The 24,060-nt window shown below is 29.3% G+C and overlaps 3 protein-coding genes across 6 annotated transcripts; 2 read left to right on the forward strand and 1 right to left on the reverse strand.

Annotated features, from left to right (window-relative positions):
* Window positions 1-1,684: 1,684 nt before the first annotated feature.
* On the forward strand, window positions 1,685-6,693 carry LOC111031194 (leucine zipper transcription factor-like protein 1). 4 transcript variants are annotated; one of them, XM_022311038.1, is made up of 8 exons: window positions 4,035-4,123; window positions 4,192-4,584; window positions 4,667-4,794; window positions 4,899-5,093; window positions 5,173-5,365; window positions 5,447-5,566; window positions 5,645-5,740; window positions 6,086-6,226. In XM_022311038.1, exons 2-8 carry the CDS (start codon window positions 4,582-4,584, stop codon window positions 6,224-6,226), a joined length of 876 nt encoding a protein of 291 aa, XP_022166730.1. In that variant the 5' UTR covers window positions 4,035-4,123; window positions 4,192-4,581. The 4 variants fall into 4 exon arrangements, with proteins under 4 accessions (XP_022166729.1, XP_022166732.1, XP_022166730.1 ...); XM_022311037.1 differs by lacking the exons at window positions 4,035-4,123; window positions 4,192-4,584 and adding an exon at window positions 1,685-3,195 and having other exon boundaries at window positions 6,086-6,693; XM_022311040.1 differs by lacking the exons at window positions 4,035-4,123; window positions 4,192-4,584 and adding an exon at window positions 1,713-3,195 and having other exon boundaries at window positions 4,611-4,794; window positions 6,086-6,693.
* A 3,455-nt stretch (window positions 6,694-10,148) lies between these two features.
* LOC111031223 (synaptic vesicle glycoprotein 2B-like) lies at window positions 10,149-19,789 on the forward strand. The gene is made up of 11 exons (XM_022311080.1): window positions 10,149-10,357; window positions 10,431-10,474; window positions 12,706-12,867; window positions 13,217-13,379; window positions 13,715-13,836; window positions 15,873-16,114; window positions 16,569-16,753; window positions 17,093-17,340; window positions 17,678-17,837; window positions 17,910-18,037; window positions 19,312-19,789. The coding sequence occupies exons 1-11, from the start codon at window positions 10,251-10,253 to the stop codon at window positions 19,365-19,367; spliced, it is 1,617 nt and encodes a 538-aa protein (XP_022166772.1). The 5' UTR covers window positions 10,149-10,250; the 3' UTR covers window positions 19,368-19,789.
* Window positions 19,619-24,056, reverse strand: LOC111031222 (pre-mRNA 3'-end-processing factor FIP1). Its single transcript, XM_022311079.1, has 11 exons — window positions 23,723-24,056; window positions 23,622-23,661; window positions 22,781-23,199; window positions 21,904-22,030; window positions 21,568-21,791; window positions 21,295-21,437; window positions 21,117-21,225; window positions 20,751-20,828; window positions 20,524-20,693; window positions 20,367-20,423; window positions 19,619-20,281 (listed from the first exon to the last, which is right to left on the reverse strand). The coding sequence occupies exons 1-11, from the start codon at window positions 23,870-23,872 to the stop codon at window positions 20,137-20,139; spliced, it is 1,662 nt and encodes a 553-aa protein (XP_022166771.1). The 5' UTR covers window positions 23,873-24,056; the 3' UTR covers window positions 19,619-20,136.
* Window positions 24,057-24,060: the final 4 nt, after the last annotated feature.

Below are 24,060 nucleotides of genomic sequence, written 5' to 3' on the forward strand. Positions count from 1 at the left end.
AGAAAAAACTAACATTGATCATAATATATAAAACTGAAATTAAAATCAAAATTTTTCAGTTTGATTTCAAGCCCTGTCTGTAGGTACTTAATTCAATACATAAAATTATTTTTCGTAAACATAGTATCGTATATTATTATTTACTAAATTCAACGAGTCAATGAAGCTATAAAAAGAAACATATGATTACATACTGAGTAAAATGTCTATGAATTTATCATAATAATATATAATATCTGATATAGGTATCTATAGAAATTTCCAATCGTTACAATTCATTGGAGGCGATTAACAATTGTATTAATTTCAAAAAACAAATTTTTAATTCCACATCAATAGTCTGAATAGTTGTTAAGCTGTATATAATTTAGCATGTACTCCCATATGTCGTTAAGTTCCGGTTATTTTCATAAAATGTCTCGATACTTTCAAGTTTCAGTTCGAAAGACACGGATGAAGGTAGTTGTTAGGTCGGCTGGTACAGGTATAGTACCGGAAGAGTTGATGTTCACGAGTATGTTTGTTTTCATATTATTTTGGAGCTTGAATTTTCTTTTTGGACTTAATTTAAATATTTATTACCTCTACAACAACTCAAACGCCGTCTTCGTTTCGCCACGCCAAGCTTGAATGGGATACCAGGATACCTATTATTAATCATTCGTTCATAATAATTATTAACTAATTATTATTTTTTAACTAATTATTGTAAATAATGTTATTACCTATGGGTTTAATAGAATCGGAGATAATAGACTGCAGTCTTCGGGGTGTAATGTGTATACACTATATATACCTACAATACATTTTAGAAATTATTATTTTTATTCTTAAAATACATTTGTCTGCGGGGACGCCAGTGCTCTCTTTCCCATTTTAGATTCTGAACGGAGAGATGAAAGTATTGATTTTACAATGTTATGGGTTTTTGTATTTTTGAGTCTGTCATCGTGGTCTGGGGGCAGTAAAAGTGCTTCAATTTTCTTCAAAAGCAATTTTTCTGGTAGGAAAAGGTTGGTGAATTCGGGACTTCGGGAGGTCGAAATTCAAAGTTCCCAATAATTTTCAGGAAAATCTGGAATTTTTACGGAAACTTGGTTTTCAAAAAAATCAATTTTGGTTTTTAGTGTAATTCTATAAAACTGACCACAGATACATAAAATTTTAATGAATGTTAGCGTTAGCAATTTATATACACCATTCAATTTTCAAAATATTTATATACGCATATGAAATTTTCGATTATTATTTGTTTTTTTAAATTAGCGTCGGTAAAAAATTTTTTACTAGGTAAAAAAACTTGAAACTAAATATACAATTAAATCTGGTATTTAGTTATGACTAATGATTAATGAACTACAGTAAAACTTCCTTTGCCGGGCACCTCCAAATCGTTTTCTTGGAAACCAACAACAAACTGAACCCCCTGAATTTCTGAATAGTGAACAAAATGTCAGTGCCTGAGAATTTCCGGTATTTAGAGGTTTCACTTCACTTACCATTTTCACAAGCTATACATAAACTTATTTTACATAAGCATGTTGATGCATTTAAAGAACATATTGTATAATACTATTTCAATTAAAAACCATTTAAATAAGTAGGTAACACAACAAAATTATTTATTTATATAAAAAACTGAAAAAACTGAACAAACATTTTCTTATCCTTTCAATAGTAATGTTTGAGTACTTCCTTAAAGTTCAACTCTTCAACTTCGAGCCACGACCGATGCGGCTGGAACACGTCTCCGCTGAACTTCGGACTCCGATGCGTATTTCGGTTAAACTGAAAACTAGGTAAACCAGAAGAGAACCTGTAAAGTTCGACATACCGTCGCACCCGATACACTAACGGAGCCGGCGATTCGACGACATAAGTCTATGCCAAATATCGTCACTGTTTGTCCGGCTGCAGGCGACACCATAAGATCAGTTCTACATAGCAGCCGACCAAGCAGCTTAACTTGCCCGACGCCGAGATGCTCGTGATCTGAACGAACAGCCAGCTAGCCCGCCGCAGATTTTTTTGGCGAACTTCGCAGAACCGTCGTACCGCTCTTATATGACGTCATTGGTCGACAAAGCTGTACATTCTCCAGCAGTAGAACAAGCAGCAAAGACGAGGATCGATTGACGCAGAAGCGATGCTCCTCCTCACCCAACGTCTCTGTATATAGTTTGGACAGGCGGGCGATCCGGTGCCGTCTTCAGCGGTAACCCGGAACCGGTTACGGTTACCCACAGTGGTTGCAACGTTGTTAGTGGTCAGAAGATTTGTTCCGGTTGAGGTGACTCCTTGACATTGTTATATTTATGGCTGTAAGTTTTCTAGCCATCGCAGGTCAGCCTACAAATTCCGCGAACTTTACGCGTCGAAAAAACTTCAGGTGTGCCGGCCGAAAACAGGAACGATCCAACGGCAACAGGTTGCATCGGTGCTCAAAAGTACGCAAAAAGCGCGATTAGCTGGTGTACACAGTACACGTGAGAAGTCTTGGATAAGTCTGTGGATAAAAAACATATAGCAATAAACTGGTCATCCTATAAACGGCGAATCAAAACATGCTTCGGAAGAATCGCTTCGTCCGGCTCCACATTGTGCGACGCCATTTGGGTCAAACGGGTTCCGCGGCCACCTCCTGATTGTCGACCAGTCCAAAACTTATATGTATGTTCGGCGCGGAAGAGCATCGCCTCAGCGTCGAACTGCCTTCGAGTTCGTAGCTCTCCCGGACGTCCGACGAAGCCGCCGGAAGTTCCGTCGCCGGCACGGACGTACAGTAGGTGGTGTCGATTCCTTTCGGAGTAGCCACTACAGGGGGAGTTCACAGCATCGTTCACCAGCGACATAATATAATACTTGCACTTCGGGCCTGCGTAGTTGGCTACAAATATCTTTCGATCCGGTGGGCTGGCTGGCCTTTCATTGAGTCCGAGCACATCGGCGTCGGATAGGTAACGGGGGCTGGTGAATTGGTCGGCCGAGACTGTCAAAGGCGTACACCTACCCTATTGATCTCAGCGTCACTGCAAATGGTCGATGGCCCACTGTGGAAATGTTAGGCATTTTATGTCTTATAATCGCCGGCCCGGCTCCAGGCGGTATATGAAACTTGGCCGATCGGAGATCTTTAAATATACCTTCATGTGTTATTTCGCTGTCCGACAACTGCATTATGGTTTTGTCTTCATGGTAAATATAGACATATAGTGTTCGGCTTTAGCATATATAACCAGGGCCGTATTTACAATTTTTCAGCCCTGGGTCAACCATATTTTTATGCTCCCCCCCCCCCAAAAAAAAAAATAATACCCTTAGAACCTCTGTGTTTTTTACGAATAGACTACAACCTCTTTTGGTAGCTAGCACCGGAATATTGTTCAGCTCACGAAAAAATAATTTTTTTTGTTTGTTTAAATGGTTTCCATTGGTTACATACCTATACCTATTACCTACTTATTATGTTACTATTTTTTATTATTACTATAGTAGAAATAGGCATATTTTAATTTTTTTACAAAATATATAGGTACCTATTAAATTTGTTTATAATTTTCCGCTTACATAGATATTACCATATTCATGAATTTGTTCATTAAAGGGAGGAATTAGAATTTAAATTTATTTAAATTTTAACCTTATCTATTTCAAAAGCTTTATCTGGGTTACTGAATACAATTCAAGATGATTTAGACAGTTTACACAAATACCTGAAATACCTAGTAGAAAACTGTTTGAAACGTTCTAAATTCTTACCACTATTCAACTATTGCATCACCTCCTGCAAGCACTTCAGCTCTCAACTCTTAAAACAATACTATGTTGGTACTTAAAACTATTTTTTTTGGTTTGTTATTTATTCATACCAAAAATATTGTTATTTATTTATTGGTACATAAGTACATGGTCGCAATTAAGGGGGCTTAGCCTCCCACTTTTAATAATCATATTTTAGTTTAAAATATAAACTATCAGAACTCGTGCTGTATTATTTTTTGTATTTGAACCAAAAAAATGACCAGCAGTTTTGATTTTAATATTACAATTTTATAATTAGTACCTAGTTTAAATTTTCAGTCAGAAACTTAATGTTCTTTGATGATAGTTAATTAATATTAAGGTGACTATTGTTCTATGATATAATTATGGAAATTGGAAGGTACCTAACATTATTGTGCACTAATATAGGTACGATTGGCAGTGCAGTAGGTACAATGCCACGATGGTAATTTAGCAGGTGGCATTTTGTCAGTTATGATAATGGCGTTTTGTCGAATGGCCTATTGTTGGTATGTGGGTTTGGGTTTCACCCTTAATTTCATCGCTAGATATCGCTACGTTATACGACTCAATTATTATAATTTATTATATAAATATTCTTATTATGTAGTATGTACACATTTACAGCTATTGCCTAGTTACCAATGTCATAACAATTTATATATAATCAATGTAAGCTGTATTATGTGTGTTTATAAATGTTAGTTTATTTTTTGGTATTTACTTAATAATAATTATTATTGTATTGAAATATTTATAATTTATAATAAAATAATAATTAATATCAAAAAAAAAGTTATGGTAAATTATTTATTTTTATTATATAGGTACATCAAACTATTTTGGTTCAATTCTTTTTAATATTGTACCTATATAATTGTAGGAAGGAGATATTTCAGTAAATGAACACCATAGAAATGTCATTGATAGTTATGTAGAATTTATGGGTCACCAAAAAAAACAATCTATTATATTAATTAAAAAAGCATTTGAAGAAGTCTTCAAAACAAAGTATACATTGTTTATATTACATTACTAAGAACATATTTTATTTCATTACTATAGAACATATTTTATTCTATTATAATTAAAACAAAAATGTAATTATTTTTAAGTTTATTAGATGAAACATACACAAAAGAAGAAGTGAAAAATATATTAAACGGTTTAGAAAGAACAATAACAAATGAAATAAAATGTGAATTATCTGCATATACAAGCACCAATCTCCTAATGATGTATCAATTTTTTCAACAAGCTGAAAAATGGCATTTAAGGCTCAATGTAGATATATCTGAAATACAAAACAAGTAGGTGGATATAATTAAACTTTGATTTTACATTTTTACTTATTTATAGGGTTACATAATACGTATTTTGTGTAAATAGAGAACTGTTACAAGAAATGGAAAAAATAGAAACAAGTTCTAACATGATGAACCGAGCTTTAGAAAAAAAGAAGCTTTTGAGTACTCATGATCACATTACAAATGATTTTGCTGAAGTGTTGCAAAAAAGATTAAACCAGCTAGAAACCCACAATTCTAAATTGGAAGCAGATTTAAAAACTTTAGAAGATAATGTAAAAGAAATAAAATTTTTTTTAATATATAGAATATAAGAATTAAACTGATTGTGTTTTAAGTTAACATACATGTTTTAGTGTAATAAATTGAATAGTGAAAAAGAAGCATTGAAATTACTTACCAAAAAAGAAGACAAACAAGGAGATCCGCAAAAAAGTTTAGTTGAAATTGAAGTACAAACTCAAAATATTTTTGACGTAGGTATCTCGAAAAACAAACTTTAATGACTTAGAATCTTGTGCCAATAGTAATTAATTTTTAAAATGTACATTCAGGATAATACTAATAATCATGATGAATGTAAAACAACAGTGAATCAGTTAGAAAATAAATTGTTGATTGCGCAATCACAATTAACATTAACAAATTTGGTAAGTTAATATTATCATATACCTACCTAAAATGTATAATTTAGGCAGGTATACCTATGTATAATTATTTAAATTACATTGACTATTGAAATAACAATAGTGCTCAATAATGTGACACACTGACAAATATTAAAAGTAGATGAATACAATTAATGTAAATTAATCAAATTAGTTTCTTATGTTTATTATATCTAATGGTTAGTGGTGACTGGTGACTGCTATTCATCTTTTCATACCTACTATACAACTCACAATAAAATATAAATATACTCTTAATCAACTCCAAACTGTGGTTTATAAGCAGATTTGTCAATTATAATATGCTAATTGCAATATTTGTTTAAGGAGTTGGACAGAAAATTTAATGACACTGCTGCATACATTAACATGAAGAATATAATTGCCAAAAAAAACGAACAGGTTCGAGAACTAAGAGATCGTTTGCTTATTTACGAGAAAGAAGACAACCAAGATAATGTTGTATGATTGAAATTACAATTAGTTAATAAAGTAGGCTGTTTGAAATATTGAATATAGATTCATTTAAAAATGTTCAATTACATAGTACTGCAGTAAGCTCACTATTTTGTTGGCTCAGTGGCGAGCGATCAGATCAAGCGGTGATAGGCCAGAGCGCTGCAGAAGTAATTATACTGGCTACCACCAGCTACCTATATCAAAAAAGAGTTGTACTATTGATTAAATCCATTATACAATAGTTGAGGTACTGATAGCGATATTATTATAAGGGCAATTTAATTTTGTAAGTCGTGACACACTGGGGTCGCGCGCCTCCACCGTTATAAGCTGGAGACGCGCGACAGTTCTTTTTTCGCCGTTACCGCGGATACGACGCAATAATGTGTCGCTGACGACTGCCGTAGCTTTAAGCCGTAATGCCGTAACAATGTTATACATATTAACTTTTCCTAGTAATAAACTGTTTTATATGATATCGAAGTGTTTTAATGAAACTAAATATTCTGACCTAATTATTTATTCCTAACAGTACCTAGATAATAGTTGTATGAACATAATATTGGTATATAATTGACTATTGTGCTTACCTATAATAAAATATAAAATTTATATTTTACAATAAACAAGCTAATATATTTTATTGAGCTATTTAAAAACATTTGAAATTTATGATTTTTTTTTGTTTATAATTTGTTAAATGTCAATAAAGAAATTGATCTCCAGATGAAATACTTTGAAAATATTATACAAAATTCTTCATAACTCATTCATGTACCATTTAAAAATAATAAAAAGGTTCCGCTTAACGCTTAAGTTATTATAATAGCAGCTTATAAATATTTAAGATTAATCAGAACGTTTTTTGTTTATTAACATTTAAAATTCAAATTGTGGTTATTTCGAGTAGTCCAAATCAGCTTATATTCTACAATAATATTTTTGAGCGGAATCGTTTTTCGTATACAATAATTTTATATTTTTTAATTTAAATTTAACACATGCATTACAGTAACTTCTTTTGACACTTGATGTACAACAGAGTGACTTCCCTGAGCAAATAAAAGGCCAATGCCGCCATGGAGTTAACAATTTTGCTCCTCCCCTCTCACAATCCAGAGTAATTTTTTTTGTTAGTACCCACATATTTAAGTATCTATAAATACACCTAGGTAAACAATTTTTAGAATAGGATTTAAATCAAATTGAAAATTTAATAGAAGTAAACTTTAATAAGTTAAATATAATTGTAATAATAGATCTGCAATACTAGTCAAAATCGTTTATAATACATTTTCTTAGGAATAGTTGAAAAAAAATACAATTATTCTCTAAATATTTAAATATAATATTTCAAAAATCTACTTTATTAAAAAAGCTGTCCAATTATTGTAATATTTTCTCTATAGCTTTTTCTTCTTTCAACTCTTTTTCTATATCTAATGAGAACCACTACACAAAGTCTTATTCTTTTAATTTTTGCGACAGTTGAATGTCGAAATGTAACTATTACAGGTGTAAATAATTATAATTGAGTTTACATTGTTTACAACACACAAAAGTCAACAATTATACTATATAATAATTAATATGTAATATTTATAGTATCTACATAGTATAGTAATTGACAATTGTTGACTGCAACAACACACTGTGTCAACTCATCACTATAGTAACTACTCATAGAGTCATAGACTCATAGCTCATGAAACAATACACTACTACAGCAGTAGGTAGGTATAGCAAATTGTAAATATGTGACATTGTGACTCAGTGCCGTAGCCAGGAAGAGCTTCATGGCTTAAGCCTCCTCTCCTCCCTCCCCGAAATATCAGACTTACAATACCCGGTAGTACCCTGGCTCTAGCAATAAAATATTGTAGCCCCCCCCCCCTTGAAAAAATCCTGGTATACATTACTGATGTGACCATTGAGTATTCAATAAGTGAGCATACGAGTAGAATTAGATATATTTGGCTACTTTTATCAGTTTTATGAATATATAATATATATATTATATATTGTCTATAGCTGTGTATGGATTGAAAATTGTAATCGAAAACTATAAGACATTTAAATTTTAAATGTTGTATAATCATAATATTACTATCATGCAGTTGCTAGTTCCGTTCTAATATCGTATGATTCATGTACGGTGTACCTAATTAAGTGGATCGTCCAATATGGCAATACTTATTGTAGAAATTAGACAGTTAAAAATTTTAAACAGAGTTGAAAAATACAAAAGTTAATATTCAAATAATTGAATGATAATATGACGATGACTTTGTCACATTTTAGAAATTATTGCATTTGGATTTCAAATCATATTAATATTAATTCTGACCGAAGTACAAAATATTCTGTCCTAAAATCGTAGTAATAATTATCAAAACTAAAAAAAAAAATAAAACAGAAAACCGTATGACGAAAAAGTGTAATTATTCATTATAAATTTTTTACACCAGATTATTACAATACTATTTAGTATTTCTTTTTTTTATTTTATATCATAATTCATAGTAAATTAATTAATTATAATAAAGACTAGTGATTTCTTGATTTTGTAATCGAAAAAGACTTATGAAGAGTATTGTATTCAATCGTTCACGTTGTTTAACCGAGTAAAAAATTATTTGTCGGCAATAATTGAAAAAAAAACATTAAAAATCTAATCAAGTCCTGCAGATGAAATGCCAGTAGAAAATCTATGATCTTTCGGCTAAGGACCAGCTGATGTTTACTTAAAAAGAGTCCAAGCAAGATCAGCAGCAACAGCTTCACCTAACCGACGTTTCTCGCAGAGTATCCTTCGGGGACATTTGTGCTATTGGCGAGAAGCGATGTGATCTCCATCGTATAGTACTTTAGTCCAAACTTTGTTAACTGTATTAGTAGGCACGTAACGGTAACAACAGCAACCGTGAATGAAATTGAAAAATGAAAAAATGTAACAGTTAACATTAGCTAATAATAGCTCTTTAATGTATGCCTATATAGTGTGCGTTTCACAACTAATGCCACTCGATAAATATTAACGCACCAGGTGGTAACTGGCAATTTGCCAGTTTATACTCAGATCACTCAAGGGTTCCTAGAAAATTGGAATATAAGTAAATAAATAATAACCTAACACATATTATTATATACCTAGTATGGTAAAGACTAAAGACGATTCCAAGCAGTAGGCAGTAACACGCTAGTTGGAATTTTCGAGGAGTGGATGTGATTTTAATCACCTTGGCCCTTGGGTATTATAATTGTTTGATACTACAATCATATTTTAATTATAAAATCATTGAACTAAAAATGTTCATATTATGTTTTAGTTATTTCACCCAGTGCACAAAAATACAAAATGTCAGAAAAAAAAGAATTTTTTTTAAGCTTAATTTATTTTGTGATTACGATGATTAGTGATTACCTACTTATTAAGTTTAATTGTAAGACCATTTACACTAAAAGCTGAATGAATATAAATCTGTGCAGTCCTCGATAATTTTAAGAGACAAAAATCACAATATATTATTTTAACGGGGTCTGTGACGATTTCTTTATGGCATCGTAACGATAATTATTAAAGTTTTATTTAATTTGGATTTTGGATTATTGATGAATATATTGCCATATTGGTCAGTTTTAGACCATTGACATTAAATGGAATTGATCATGGTTTAAAATAGTCTTTCATTTTTCTTAACCATAATAGTTGAGTAATACGTTGAAATTTTGATAGAATTACAAAAAAAAATGAATTTTTTATATATCTAAAATAAATAATCAACACCATGGAGTTGATACACCAATAATATAGGTACATTGTATTATATTTTATGAGAATCCATGGATGATTTTATGTTATATTTTATGAGAATCCGTGGACAATTTTTTGTTACATTATATTATATTTGTCTATGCTCATGAATAATTATTACAGAATAGGTAGAGTTCTATAGGTTTTGTAGTTTGTAAGTTCAATCCAACTCTGTAACCAATATTTTTTTTTTATACATTTTCCTCGATCGTTAAAACGATGGATAACCATCACGTCGATGGTGTTGGGAGGCTTACACTGGTAGCACAAGGCGCATTAGACGAAGTTTCTGCAGATATTAATGTTGGCGTGAGAAGATCGGCGGCGTATGATGGTAAAGAAAAATATATTATTAAGTCATAAATAGAAGATTGGTACCTAAGATCTTTTTAATTTGAGTTTAGATTCACCAGTAACATTTGATGAAGCACAGAACGAGTCTGGTGAGTAGAATAAAATTCAACATTTTTCTTGTACCTGCAGATTTATGAACTAAATTATAAACTACGTTCAAGTAGGTATAATTTTATAGTTTTATAACATGAAGCTGTACTACCTGACTTCGCTTGAGTTAAAATGATCCATTCTTATATTTTTTCCGTTTTGTTTTATTGGAGCATTTAATACAATCGTAATTACAATGATTATTTTTTATGATTTTCCACTTCTTGATTTATCATGAACATACTTTTGTTGTAAACACTAAAAACTTTATACAGATTCGACAAATGCTAAAAACCACAAATAAAACAGCAAATCATAATTAATCATTGTAAGTGTATTCATAAATATTTGGTTTTAAGATTTGTTATTTTAAACATGTTTGCAATGTTTATGCCATATTTCTACTCATTTTAATAGATAGGTATATTGGTAGTACTCTAAAGTCTCTAGCCTCTAGGTAGTAATCTAACCTAACACAATCGTTCACTAGTTGCCACCATTTAATTTAGCAAAAAAATCATTTTCGTGTGACAAAACTAAATTCATGTGTAAGATGTAACGTATAAGTCACCCTAAAAATAAGTACCTATTAAACGCCGCGTTTAAAGGAATCAATTGATATAGCTGTTATTGAGAACACTCCAGTAGTTTTTGTGTTTCTAGCATCTAGCATGGACGTAGCGTGATAAATTTAGATAGGTTAGGTTATCATATATTCTAAAAATGTTACCAAAAAAATTTAAGGGATGGGAGTGAGGGCTATAGTTCCTTTAGACTCCCTCATTCTACGCCTATACCCTGTGGTATCTAGAGGACAAACAAAGAAACATTAATTTTTATATACATACCCGTAGGTGGGTACTGGGTAGGGCCACATGGACATGGAAATAGGGATTTTCCGCAGAGGTCCCAAACCCCAAATATATATTTTTTTAAATTGTCTTTTCATAATACTAGTACCTGTAATTATTCAGTATTCTGGGCTTTTCTGGCGTATTTGTGTACCTACTTCATTAGAACTTAGAAGTCATTAGGGAAATTTGAATACCTGCAATATGATCATATTGCATACCTATGGGCCTATGGGCTATTTTATATTATGTACTAAATAATTTTAAAAATGTATATTACATAAACAATAAAATTATGTGCATGACAAAAATAAACAACCATAATAATATTAAAATTAATTTTTTAACGACTGTTGATAATGATGATAGGTAAGAATTATACTTATTTAATTTTACTGTCGACACTCAAAATAATTTCAATTTTACGTTGTACCGATTCTTTCGAAAAATTACTGTTAATAATATCCGATTAAAGCTATAGGTAAAAACATTAAACACATTGATAACACATGACAAACTTCGTTACTTTTTAATTTAAATGTTTTGAATACGATTTAACAAGTCCAGACTTCAGAGTAAATGCGATAAAAGCACTAACTGCTTTAAAACATTAAAAAAAAAAGCCCAAGGAGATTTTACAATACCTATTTTGAAGCAAAATAGACTTATACGCGATCCACCGTGATGGCTTGAGTTTTTCTCCGATAAAACTTTTTGAAAACATATTTTAATTTAATATAAAGTCTACTTTGAATCTTTTGAACCATATCTTAAAATTTTGTTTATCCGTTGTAATTTCTAAAAATACGAGATTTTTTCTAAATTGTTATCAGTCATAATTTTAAAATCAATGGAAAATTTATGAAATTGAGAAATTTTTTTAAATTGTATTTATTAATTGTATTATTATTAAGTGACTATAAATATATTGTATGTAAACTGTGCTGTACTATTCATGTATTGTTTAGTTGTATTATAAAATTTTAAAACGTATTTAAATATTGCTTTATTTTACGGTTGTGTTCCTCAAAAATCTGATAAAATGTTAATAGTGTTCCGTCATTCGAAAAAAAAAATACAAACACACTATATAATATATTTGTATATAGTATCGTGGAAATAATTGTGTAAAAAACGTACTCAAATATTATTTAGTGACGGGATGGTGGGAGTGTGGGACCCTTAGGCCTTAGATCATATCCTATAACATAACATATTGGAAATTGTAATACTTTATACTTCAATACTTGCATAGGTTGAGTATTTTTTTCCTGTGGTACAAGACAATTATACAAATTATACAATTATGTTTAACTTGACCAAGATATTTACAAATATTGACTACCATAACATAATATTATGCATACAAATACTTTTAGGAACTGGAATATATCAAAATGTATTATTGGTAGCATGTGGTTTAGTGAATATGTCGTGTGCTATATCTACGACAGCCGTATCATTTATTTCGCCTGCGGCTGGAGAAGACTTCGATTTAAATTCAACTACCAAAGGAATATTAAATGGAGCTCCGTTTCTCGGTAAGTCTATCATCGTGCACTGAATGGTAAAGCGTACTGCAGGGAGTGCTTCTGAAAATCTGCCAGAACCAGTTCTCGCAACTTAATTTAATACTTTCTAAAAATCTCTGTATACACTAAAAGAATTGAACTAAAATGTCGATTATATTATTGTTAGTAAATACCAATAAATTATTTTTACACCTTAATAAATTGACAACTTGCATTCTATGCACGTCTATTAAATCTATAACGTTATACCTAACTAATTTAAAATATTATTCAATTACTTATACAAAATTGCACTAGATAGGTGCCTATATTTGTAAATTATTATAAATATTATATTTTTGTATTAAACATTTTTTAGGAATGGTATTAGGAGCATATTTCTGGGGTATTTTAGGTGATTTAAAAGGAAGGCGACTTGTTATCTTGGGATCAATGGGAATGGATGCATTATTAACTATATTTTCTTCCTTGGTACAGCATGTTGGATTGTTTTTCATACTCAGAATAGGGAATGGATTTGCGTAAGTGATAGCATAATAATATGCATATTCAATTATTTATATTTGTGGGTAGATATATGTAAAATGTTATAATATTAGTAAAAATAACATTAAATATGTTTTAATAAATGTTTTTCAACATTTTTAAATGATTTAACATCTCAAAAAAGATATACAAAAGAATTTTTAAAGGTGAATAAAAAACTGTTTGGAATCTGGCCGAAATTTGCTCCTCCTCATAATCACTTAAATATAATACCTAAATCTACATACAAAATCATTGAATATAATTAATATTTGATACTTTTACACTTACCTCAATTGTTATGGTGTTTGTATAAAATTATTAATTTCAGGATTATTGGTGCTACGTGCATGGTTTATGTGTACTTGGGTGAATTTTTAACACTTTCCAAAAGAGACAGTTATCTACTTTTTCTTGAATTATTTTGGGCTATTGGAATGATTGCTGGACCAGGTTAGTACACATTGTTTGTATTACAAATTAAAATACGGTTGAAGGTTTCGAAAGAACATGAATTTCAATATATTATTATTTATGTAATTATTTCTTTTTTTCTTCTAAATTATATTAATTATTTATAATAGCATATTATAACAATAAAACATGATTCTGATTCCGAATACACAAAATAAAAGTGTTTATAGAGGTAATTATAATATTTTTATAGCTTACTGTAGTATACTTTTAGACTTTAGTAGATTGTAATATTGTATGATATGTCATATACCTACCAATATTGTCATCGAAATAATATCTTTAAACAAAATATTAGGTACCTTGAATCAAAAGAATTTTTTATATTATTTATAATTTAAAACATTAACCATCAACGACAAAGGTTATAAGTTTCAATTTTCCATAAGGTTACAGTTTTACAATTTATCATATAGGATGATTAAGTTACTTGCAAGTAATTTTTCTTTTTTTTTAGTTAATTTGATTGTACTTTGTACAGGTTCGTATTTCACAAGAAGTTGATCATACTTTTGATATCGTCTATGTTCGGAACTAAAGCTGCGTTTAAATTGGATAAGATGTTGTTTTTTCTGAGGTCACAAATATATCTATTTGTTCCCTTTGATTATTACGTGTTAAGCTTTTAGGTTAACATATCAAGTTGTAGTGAGCAGTGGCGTGGTGAACTTGACCTTTTTAAGAGGCTAGTCTAATATTTCACCCACTCAGCTTGTAGCTCTAATAACTAGATGAATGCGCATTCACTATGAAATTTGTAAATACTTGCCGTGGTTATATTAGGTACTGAAATACTATGCACCTATAGTTAATACTAAATTAGTGCCAATGGCTAACAGGTCGGCTAACCCGTTGAGGCTCGCAGTACACACTTGCCACTTTGCATGTCGCGGACTATATATTGGTCATCACCCACCAACCACCACTTAAAAACTCAGAGACGATCACTTCTCAATTACTCCCTTCCAGTGGTTGTCAAAAGGGGGGGGGTGAGCTATGATGTTAGCTATATGTTATTTAGGTAGGTATAGTTAAGAGGACGCTACCCGAGTCTCCGTCTTACAAATGCACAACAATGCGAAAACTCGGAAAACTCTTATACCTACACGTATTTGTGTTTATACACACTGGTGTAGTGTCCTTTAAATAGTTATTAAATATCTAGTTTATAGTCACCTATAACTTATACAATGTTGTAAATATCCCCGCTGATGCTCTAAAGATCTCAGTCTATTATCTTTGCAAAAAAAAACTCTAGTTAAATAATAATGTGTTATATCACAGAATAAATGAAATTTTCATTCAAAATTGCATTTATTCTGTGGTTATATTGTCCTCTGGATTATAACTGACGAGTTCTTTAACCTCTGGATTTGTTAAATGTTTGAAGTTCAGTAATTTCAGTTACCCCCGTATTTCCTTTATTTATTCCTGTCCTAAATAAACTTTAAAGTAGGTACCTAGGTATCTGCTCGTTTCTTTTTGTTGTTCCTATTCATAATATGTACTTAGCCCAACCTAGGTAGGTACATAATAATTATGGCCTATGGGGTGAACCATTATTATTCTAATTGATTGTGTTATGGGTTTGAGTAATGAGCATTCCACTTTTATTTTGAATATGTGTCCAATTATTATAAATTGCATATTATAGGTACCTAATTATTTATTTTACTATTTACCTTTGTTAGTGTTAGTTAGTTTCGGTTTTGTTTTTTTGTGAACTGTTATACATTATTAATGTAACAATTATTGTATTAATGCCTATTGGGGGGAGGGGGGAGGCATTAAATATTCAGATTGAAATAATGTAGATCTTTTTTTTTAAAAATATGATGTTACCTGTACCATTTTACAAATAGAGTACCTACCAATGTATAATGTTATAATGTTTAGGTATTTTCTTGTTTACATTCAATTTAAATTTATTTTATTTTATTTTATTTAAAGAATATTAAAAAAAGTGTAAGCATATTTAATCGAGACTTAAAATATTTTTTTTTTATTTGTTTTAGGTTTAGCTATGGTGATAATTCCCAGCAATATTGTTTTAATTTCATCTGTATATTTCAAATTTAATGCTTGGAGAATTTTCATACTTTTGACGTCAATACCAAGTTTAATTTCATTTATATTGATTTACCAATATCCAGAAACACCGAGGTTTTTAATGTTTCGAGGTTATTTAATGAAGTCCAGAGAAGTTCTTGAACACATTTATTTAGTAAACAATAAACATGCAACTGAACCGTATTCGGTAAATATTGTTTAACATATTTATTTAAAATTTTTTTTTTTGATTTAGTAGTTAAGAATATAATTTCATAAAACTAATTTTAATACCGCCCAACCAATCAGCAGACTTGGCTTATTCTTGAATAAAAATGTATGGTTTTTTGTAATTTTACATTTTAATTTAAAAACTTAAAATACCTTATAAATTTAATAAATTGGATTTGAAGTAGGTATATGCTGTAGTAGCTGTTACCTACTAAAAATATGCTGTGTGTAAATTAATGAAATATTAATATTTTTCAATATTCCAATTTATAGCAGTACCTATAACTACTTACTAATGCGTAAGTAATATTATTAGGTACTACCTATTAGTTATTTGTGAATATTACTATATTAGTTTTCACTTAAAATACTTGATAGTGTATTTAAAAGATAAATATTACTGTTAATACATTTAAATCATTGAACTAAAGGTGCAAATTTTCACTCAAACCCATTCAGCAGTTTGGTTTGATACAGGATTTATTGGAGGCATACCGTTCATGACAAATGTTAAAAGAAGATTAATTGTCCTAAAAAATGGTCATGTAACGCTATTCTCTAAATATTTCAGAAACATCATGGTGGCTTGTACTGTAGAATTTTGTTTAATGGCATCGTGAGTATATTTAATATTTATTTAAGGCATAATACTGATTTCATATAATATATATTATTATAACTACAATAAAAATATGAATATAAATTAGAAAGTTTTAAAATTAAAATTTAATATTTCTATTTTATAATTTTCATAATATTTTGAAGAATTTTCTTTTAAAGCTATGCACTAGAAAACTTACAGTAGAAATAATCAAATTTGTTGAGTTTGATTATTATTATGAGAACCCAGTTGTTCACTTATAAATGTTTTAAGAATATATATAGAATACAAAATATCTTACACATCTTTAGCACTGATTTTAAAATAATTTGTTGATTATTTTATATGTTACAGATATATAACTATTCTTGTATGGGTACCTGAATTGTTTTCTAGATACTCTAATTACAAACAACAAAATAAAGATGGTGTAAATTTATGTGCAGCATCAGAATGGCACTTAAATAATAATCCCGTGTTACCTGGACAAACTGTTTCAAAAGATGCTTACTTAGCTGCTTTAATTGTGGCATGTTCTACAATACCTCTAGTACTTATAACTGGGATCATAATTAAATATGTTGACAAAAAAAAATTGCTTTGTATGTATTTTGTTTCAGATTTATAGAAACATAATTTTGAGTACTTAAGTATGTAGAAATATAGATAGAAATATACATAGAAATATAGATAGAGATATATAGATAAGTGGTTGGTTTACTGGCTTAAGATTTTGTTATTATTAAGAAAAAAAATGGTGTGGGTTCTAGTGTGTCAATCTTATAAAGTTATAACTATAATATGTAATAGTTGTATTGTGCATGGAATGGATAAGTTCAATACAAACATTTTTATTATTTAAAAAAGATTTAATGAAAAAATATAATCATCTAATTGTTTGTTGATTTTAAGAAATTTAAAATTATTATTTGTTAATAGTTATGGCTTGTGGAGTTCCAGTTATATTTGCATTACTGGTTCCAATAACCCAAAATGATCTACAAGCAGAACTAATGTGTTGCGTTTTCGAAGGATTTACTGCATTAACAGAACCCATTATATTTTGCACTATTGTTGAACTATTTCCTGGTAATGTGAGGTAATGGTAAACTTTTTGTACAATAGTTTTAGGTTTATCACACTATATTATTAGATGTATTTTTGTATTCAGGGGAGTGGCATTTTCAATGATTGTGATGACTGGTCGATTAGGTGCTATATTCGGAATAATTGTTGTCGGTATATTGATAGATAAAAGTTGTCTGATGACATTTTATCTTCTAGCATTGTTAGTATTAAGTAAGTACAATAGTTCAAGTATTATGTAATTTTAGTTTTATTTGGTGGCTTTGTTAGTGTTTTTAATATAATCACAAAATATATTAAATATATACAAATTTATAATTTATGCACCAAATTTAGAAATACAGTGGTCACCGCTTATTAGACTCACTTTGGGACCTGACCATTTGAGTCCATCAACCGAATGAGTCAATAAGGCGAATGACCCCAAAAATTTTTTAAAAATCCTTACATTTAAAAACTTATTCAACTAAAAATTATTTATTGAGATTCAAGGTATGTATGTATAAAAATATAGCTATACGCAATTAAAAATAAAATAATATGTAATATAATTATGTTTGTAAAATCGAATTAATTTTTCGATAAAAATCCATCTAGGGTTGATTGGATTTTCCTTTCTTTGGCCAACTTCATAATCATATTTTCATAGGATTTATGTTGCTCGAATACGAAAAAATCGCCTCTTTGCTGAATCCTTCTACGTACAATTTGAAGCCTAAAATACTGGTACCGACTTATTTCGCATTTATAACACGTTTGTTTAGTGTATGTACATATTTTATTTATTTATTTAATTTTCAAATGACCCTATTAACCAGTGTGTGAGTTGTATAGACAAATTTTTTGCTGTGTGTTAGTATATGTGCAAATTGGGACCAGCCGTTTTGAGTCTAATAGGCGAATGAGTCAATTAACCGTGAGTCCAATAAGCGGCGACCACAGTAGTAAAAATTAGGTAAAAATGTGCACAAAAAGTAGAATAAATTTGTTTATAAACATGAGAACATTCTTATTTTAAATATACTAAAATAACTGGTTTTATGTTTATCAACAAAATATGAACTCATGTTTTTTTCTTTTCAATAAGCTCTAATACTTTTTTTAAATTTCATTACTTTAGAAATTAAAAAAAAATGTTAAGTGTATTTTTTTAGTATTATAGTTTGATGATGCATTAAATTCATAGCACCTTGCAAGTAATCTGACAGTTATAACAAACTAATATAACTTATTAAAAACTGAATTTTATTTATTCCCTATACTACGTCTCAAAAGAGAATATGACGGGCAACGACTGGTTTCTGTTTGGAGGCCAGTATCTCCCACATAACGTCACATGTAGTGACCAGGGGAAGAGGAAAAAAGTGTTTACAACTTAAAAACTGGTATATTCTCTTTTGGAACAGAGTATATTGGTTCATACAAGTATCATCCTTATTTTTATAATTATGTTATTATATCATTATCATTTGTATCTTTTTTTTCAGTTGCATTTATAGCAGTGGCATTTTTACCCAAACTAAAAATTGGTGGCAGCCATTAGGAAATATTAACCTATACTTATAATTTTTGATTAAACATAAAATAAATTAATATTGCAATTATTGATGTGGACTTTTTTTAAAAATCAATTTATACTATAATATACTTAATATTAAAAAAAAAAAACAAATTCACAAAAAGTTTACTTTCAACTCTACATATTTTGACAGCCATACTTGTTTAGAATTGTTTAGTAGTGACGGTTAAGGTTAACCTTTTGTCAAAGTATAAATAGTAAAATAAAAGTAAACATTTTATGGATTTTAGTCTTTTATTTAACACAATTGAGCAAAATAAGTTGCAAACTCATATTAAATTAACATTAGTGTCATGAAGTCATGCCATATTGCCATTATTTATTAGTCATGGAAAACTAAATGACAATATTTGGTAATGCATATTTAATATACTAATATGTATATTTTAAAGCTATTTTAATTAATTTTTATGTTATACAAACAGTTCAACATTAAAAAAAAAGAAATGTATAATTTAAATTTTTGACATAACAACAAAAGTTATATTGTTTAGTAATTTACGTTTACTTATGATAATAATAATAATAATAATAATAATAGCGCAATAATCAAAGGTGAAAATTTCAATTCTATTTGTTGATAAAATGTGTACTTCATGTAACATAAGTTCAATACAAAATTAGTTGCAATAACCCTTAAATTACCATTTACTATTAACAACTCAATGAAATGAAGAGTAAATAAAATTAATGAAAAAAAAAATGTTTAAATTTACACCATGACAACAGAAAATTATTCACTGTTATCATCTTCCTTGTTCTTCTCAGACTTCTTTTTCTTCTTTTTGTGACGATGTCTAGACCCACTTCTACTACGAGACTTGTGTTTCCTAGAACGCTTTTCATGACTGCGACTTCGAGAGCGATGACGATGAGACCTGATAAAAAGATTTATGTTTTTATAATTGTTCCAAATTTGAGAAAAACTAATCAAAACTAATTAAATAATGCAATCAGAATTACTTGTGCTTATATTCCCTCTCTTCTTTATAACTTGTCTCTGGACTTTCAACACCATCACTAATAATGTGTAAAAACAATTACAAATAATTTTATTGTACATACAATATATAATAATGTTTAATATTTACAATATTATCAACAATAAATAATAACTAACCTTTCTCTATGTCTGCTACGGTCCCTGTCTCTGTCCCTATCACGTTCACGATCCCTCTCCCGATCTCTTTCACGGTATCGATTGCGACTCTCACGATCTCGTTCATATACCCTTTCTTCTGGTTCTTTTTTAACTCGTGATGCATAATATTCTTTATCTCTTACCAAATCCTACAAAAACACTGTTTTAAACTTGCTATAAATTTACAAAGCTACAAATAATTTTACTGGTCTTGCTTTGTTGTATGAATCTCCATTTGACAGAGTTGGAATGTTCTCTATACTTTTTACGTTCGAATTCCAGCTCTAATAGATCAAAAATGCAGTATTAAAAACCATTAAAGTTAAATCATAGGTACATAAATATTAATATATTATTTAAAAAAAATTATAATCAGGTGTTACAGAGTAGATTTAATGGTGTAGGGCACAATCAGATTTTATTACTAAATGGCTGCAACTATTGTTTAAAAGACCCAAACTGTTAAACTTAACAGATTGCACATAATTTAATATTTTATAACTTAGCTGTCTCATGTGTTGAATGTACAGTTAAAATAGTTTAAACAAAATGTTTTAAAAATAATTAGTTACTTGATTCCATTGCATATCCTGAGTAGGTTCAAATGCATTATAGTATGGATCTGGTTCGTGAGGATAATATTCTGGTTCATAAGGCACATTTATTTGTGGAGGACCAAATCTAAATCATATATTATTACATTTTTTACTAACTTATGTATATTTGATTATTTTTTAGGTTTATATTTACCCAGGGGGTGGTATAGAATTTATAGAATTTTGAATCATTGGTGGAGGAACATCAAAATTTGTTGGAATTATTGGAGGTGGTACAGATAAATCAGGAGTTGAAAAATGTTTACGACTGTATTCTCTTCTTTCGGCTGTCATAACCTAAATATATAATACAGTAAATTAGATAAATGTTGTACAATTATTAAATTTATCAATAAATAAATACCCAATAAAAATATACTATTAAATTAGAGCAATGGAATTATTGGTATCACACTATAATACGTACCTCAATAGTGTTTTCTTTTGGTGGAACATTTGGTGTTTGAAATTTTGCAGTAGACTTCACATCCAAAGTAGGAATCATGTTATTATTTGTAGCACTTATAGAAACTTGTTGATTGTGCATAGCCAAAGTTGACATTCCAACTAATGATTCATTACATCGCATTTTCCTTTGACGTTCACAATATGCCAACCATGTGTTTTCATTAAATCCATAATTAAAATAATCTAAAAAAATATTAAAATAAATACTTAAAATACCCTGGTCTAAACTCATAGAAAATGTTACTTTAATACAGTGCATATTTTCCAAAGTTTTACAAAATGAATAGTATTTTACCTGTGATATCGGCACCTGGCTTTAACCATGGTTTTTCTTCAGTTGTTTCAATAGAATACTCATGAGCAGGAACACCATTTATGGTGCCCATACTTTCAAAATCTTCGACATTAAATTTTCCTTGATGCTAATATGTATATTATCATACAAAAATAAAAAAAACAGTTAGAATACTTAATAATAATTGTATTAACCAATTACTTGAAAATAATTTCACAAAATTAGAAATAAAAATTCAAGAAATGTATTGTTTGCATTATAAAAGTTCAGAATGTATTATGACACCATTAGAGTTTGATCTTAACATACAAGAAGAGTAAAGATTATTTATGAGTAACGGCACTCATCTAAAAATCAATAAACATCTACATTTAAAGATAAATATGATTTTGTTTGTCTAACATGTCGTATAAAACTGTTATGCAGTCACCAGCATCGACATTATTATTGATTCATTGATTATTAAGTAGCCAACTGACATACCATATTAATCAGACATAACCGAAAATCTTATTAGTTATTTTATTAAGCAAAAATAATTATTTTAGCACAATAGTATGACTTTCTATAATTATACAAGGGTATTGTAATAACAATTACAATTTGTTGTAATGTTATAGCATGTTAAAGAAAAGCAGCAACATCTTGGTTATTGGAATATATGGTTTATAAGGTTTGCATTTTTTAACTTGCCACAATGTTATATGCATATTAATATAACTATTAATTAATGTATACAAAATCAATGATCTGATTGTGTTTCTGCAATGAGCAATTATTTATTAATACCAACTTTTGACAAATTCTTGGATGTTAATGTTACTATATAAATATTTATTATTAATAATATTATAATATTAATTTTTTTTTTACTTACTTTATTTCCGGACGACATTCCAGGAATATTTGTTAATGTTAATAAGTTATTTCGTTTTAAATTTATTCCAGCAGTCGATGGGCTTGCATTATTTTGCTGAGAAAGTGACACCATATTATTTTCCATTGAAGACAATGTAAAATTTCCAGCTGCCACAACAATGTCGTCATCACTATCTTCTTCACTATCTTCAGATGATATTTGTCTATCTTCATTATTCTCTTCAGCCACTTTTTCAGGAACATTAATGCCCACTTCAGTTTCAGTTTCTACCAGGTTAGTTTCAAATGAATCTTCTGAACGTTTAACAAGTACCTCAGCTTGGACTCCTGGTCCCCCTAAGAATATTTCTGGACTTCGAGGTCGATTAGGATCCTCGTCATCTAATTCTTTTACAGTAGGTGGGACATCTATACTTCCTTTAATAAAATAACCAAAATACAAATTCAAATTCAACAGATTCATATTTTGGATTAAAAAAATATTAGGTCATTAATAAAAGTATTTGATTGTAAATAATAGATATTAAACAAACTATCTAACATTAACTAATATAGAAAATTTAGCTATCGTACCTAGGAACTTTCTCGGTAAGATAAAACATTATTATCTGTACCTTTTACAAACAAATCTAGGTAAAAAGTTGGTATATAATATAACAATATTCATTAAAAAAATTCTATTTTTATTTATTTTCTGTACTAACAAAAATTTAATTAATTAATAAAAAATGTTAAAAAGATTTGTTTAATGCTCTTTAATCACAACAAATCACAATTAAATTAGTTATACCATCCAAAAAATAAATGATTAAACCTAAATATAAAGTTTTAAATGTTACCTGGTCCAGGGTTTGCCAAAAACTCCATAAGACGTGCTTCCTACAAGAAAAAAAAAAATTAAAAAGTTTATGATTTTTAACTAATTATTCTATTATAGTACCTCATCTTCTAAAATACCAACTGGTTCAGCTGGTTTAATATCTTCGACTAATGTACCAACAGGGTCAAGATTTGAATTTGAGTCCCCATACAACCACTGGTCATCATCACCGTTGTCAGCCATGGTCACCTCAGTCTTTATACTTGCCATTGTATATTTAATAATTAATACATTTCAAATCATTTTATAAATTTTTTTAATATTATATATTTCATAAAATATAAAAAAACATTGAAAGATTTTACATTATTTAATATTTATTGCTTATGCAAAATGCACTCCACAGTTTCGTGAATCAAACATTTAACTATGAAAGACTAAACTCACTTAGCTCACTA

Source organism: Myzus persicae, unplaced genomic scaffold (assembly GCF_001856785.1).
Source record: "Myzus persicae strain clone G006 unplaced genomic scaffold, MPER_G0061.0, whole genome shotgun sequence".
NCBI lineage: Eukaryota > Metazoa > Arthropoda > Insecta > Hemiptera > Aphididae > Myzus > Myzus persicae.

Excerpts from the sequence above, each read along its gene's own strand:
- LOC111031194 (XM_022311037.1), top strand. The coding sequence starts at position 3,043 with ATGGCCCACTGTGGAAATGTTAGGCATTTTATGTCTTATAATCGCCGG. Across the intron at positions 3,196-4,666 it reads ATTATGGTTTTGTCTTCATG|GAAGGAGATATTTCAGTAAA; the intron begins GTAAATATAGAC and ends ATATAATTGTAG. Across the intron at positions 5,366-5,446 it reads TAAAAACTTTAGAAGATAAT|TGTAATAAATTGAATAGTGA; the intron begins GTAAAAGAAATA and ends TACATGTTTTAG.
- LOC111031222 (XM_022311079.1), bottom strand. The coding sequence starts at position 23,872 with ATGGCAAGTATAAAGACTGAGGTGACCATGGCTGACAACGGTGATGAT. Across the intron at positions 20,829-21,116 it reads AGGATATGCAATGGAATCAA|AGCTGGAATTCGAACGTAAA; the intron begins GTAACTAATTAT and ends TTGATCTATTAG. Across the intron at positions 20,694-20,750 it reads CATACAACAAAGCAAGACCA|GATTTGGTAAGAGATAAAGA; the intron begins GTAAAATTATTT and ends GTGTTTTTGTAG.
- LOC111031223 (XM_022311080.1), top strand. The coding sequence starts at position 10,251 with ATGGATAACCATCACGTCGATGGTGTTGGGAGGCTTACACTGGTAGCA. Across the intron at positions 10,358-10,430 it reads GGCGTGAGAAGATCGGCGGC|TTTAGATTCACCAGTAACAT; the intron begins GTATGATGGTAA and ends TTTTAATTTGAG. Across the intron at positions 17,838-17,909 it reads CTATTTCCTGGTAATGTGAG|GGGAGTGGCATTTTCAATGA; the intron begins GTAATGGTAAAC and ends TTTTGTATTCAG.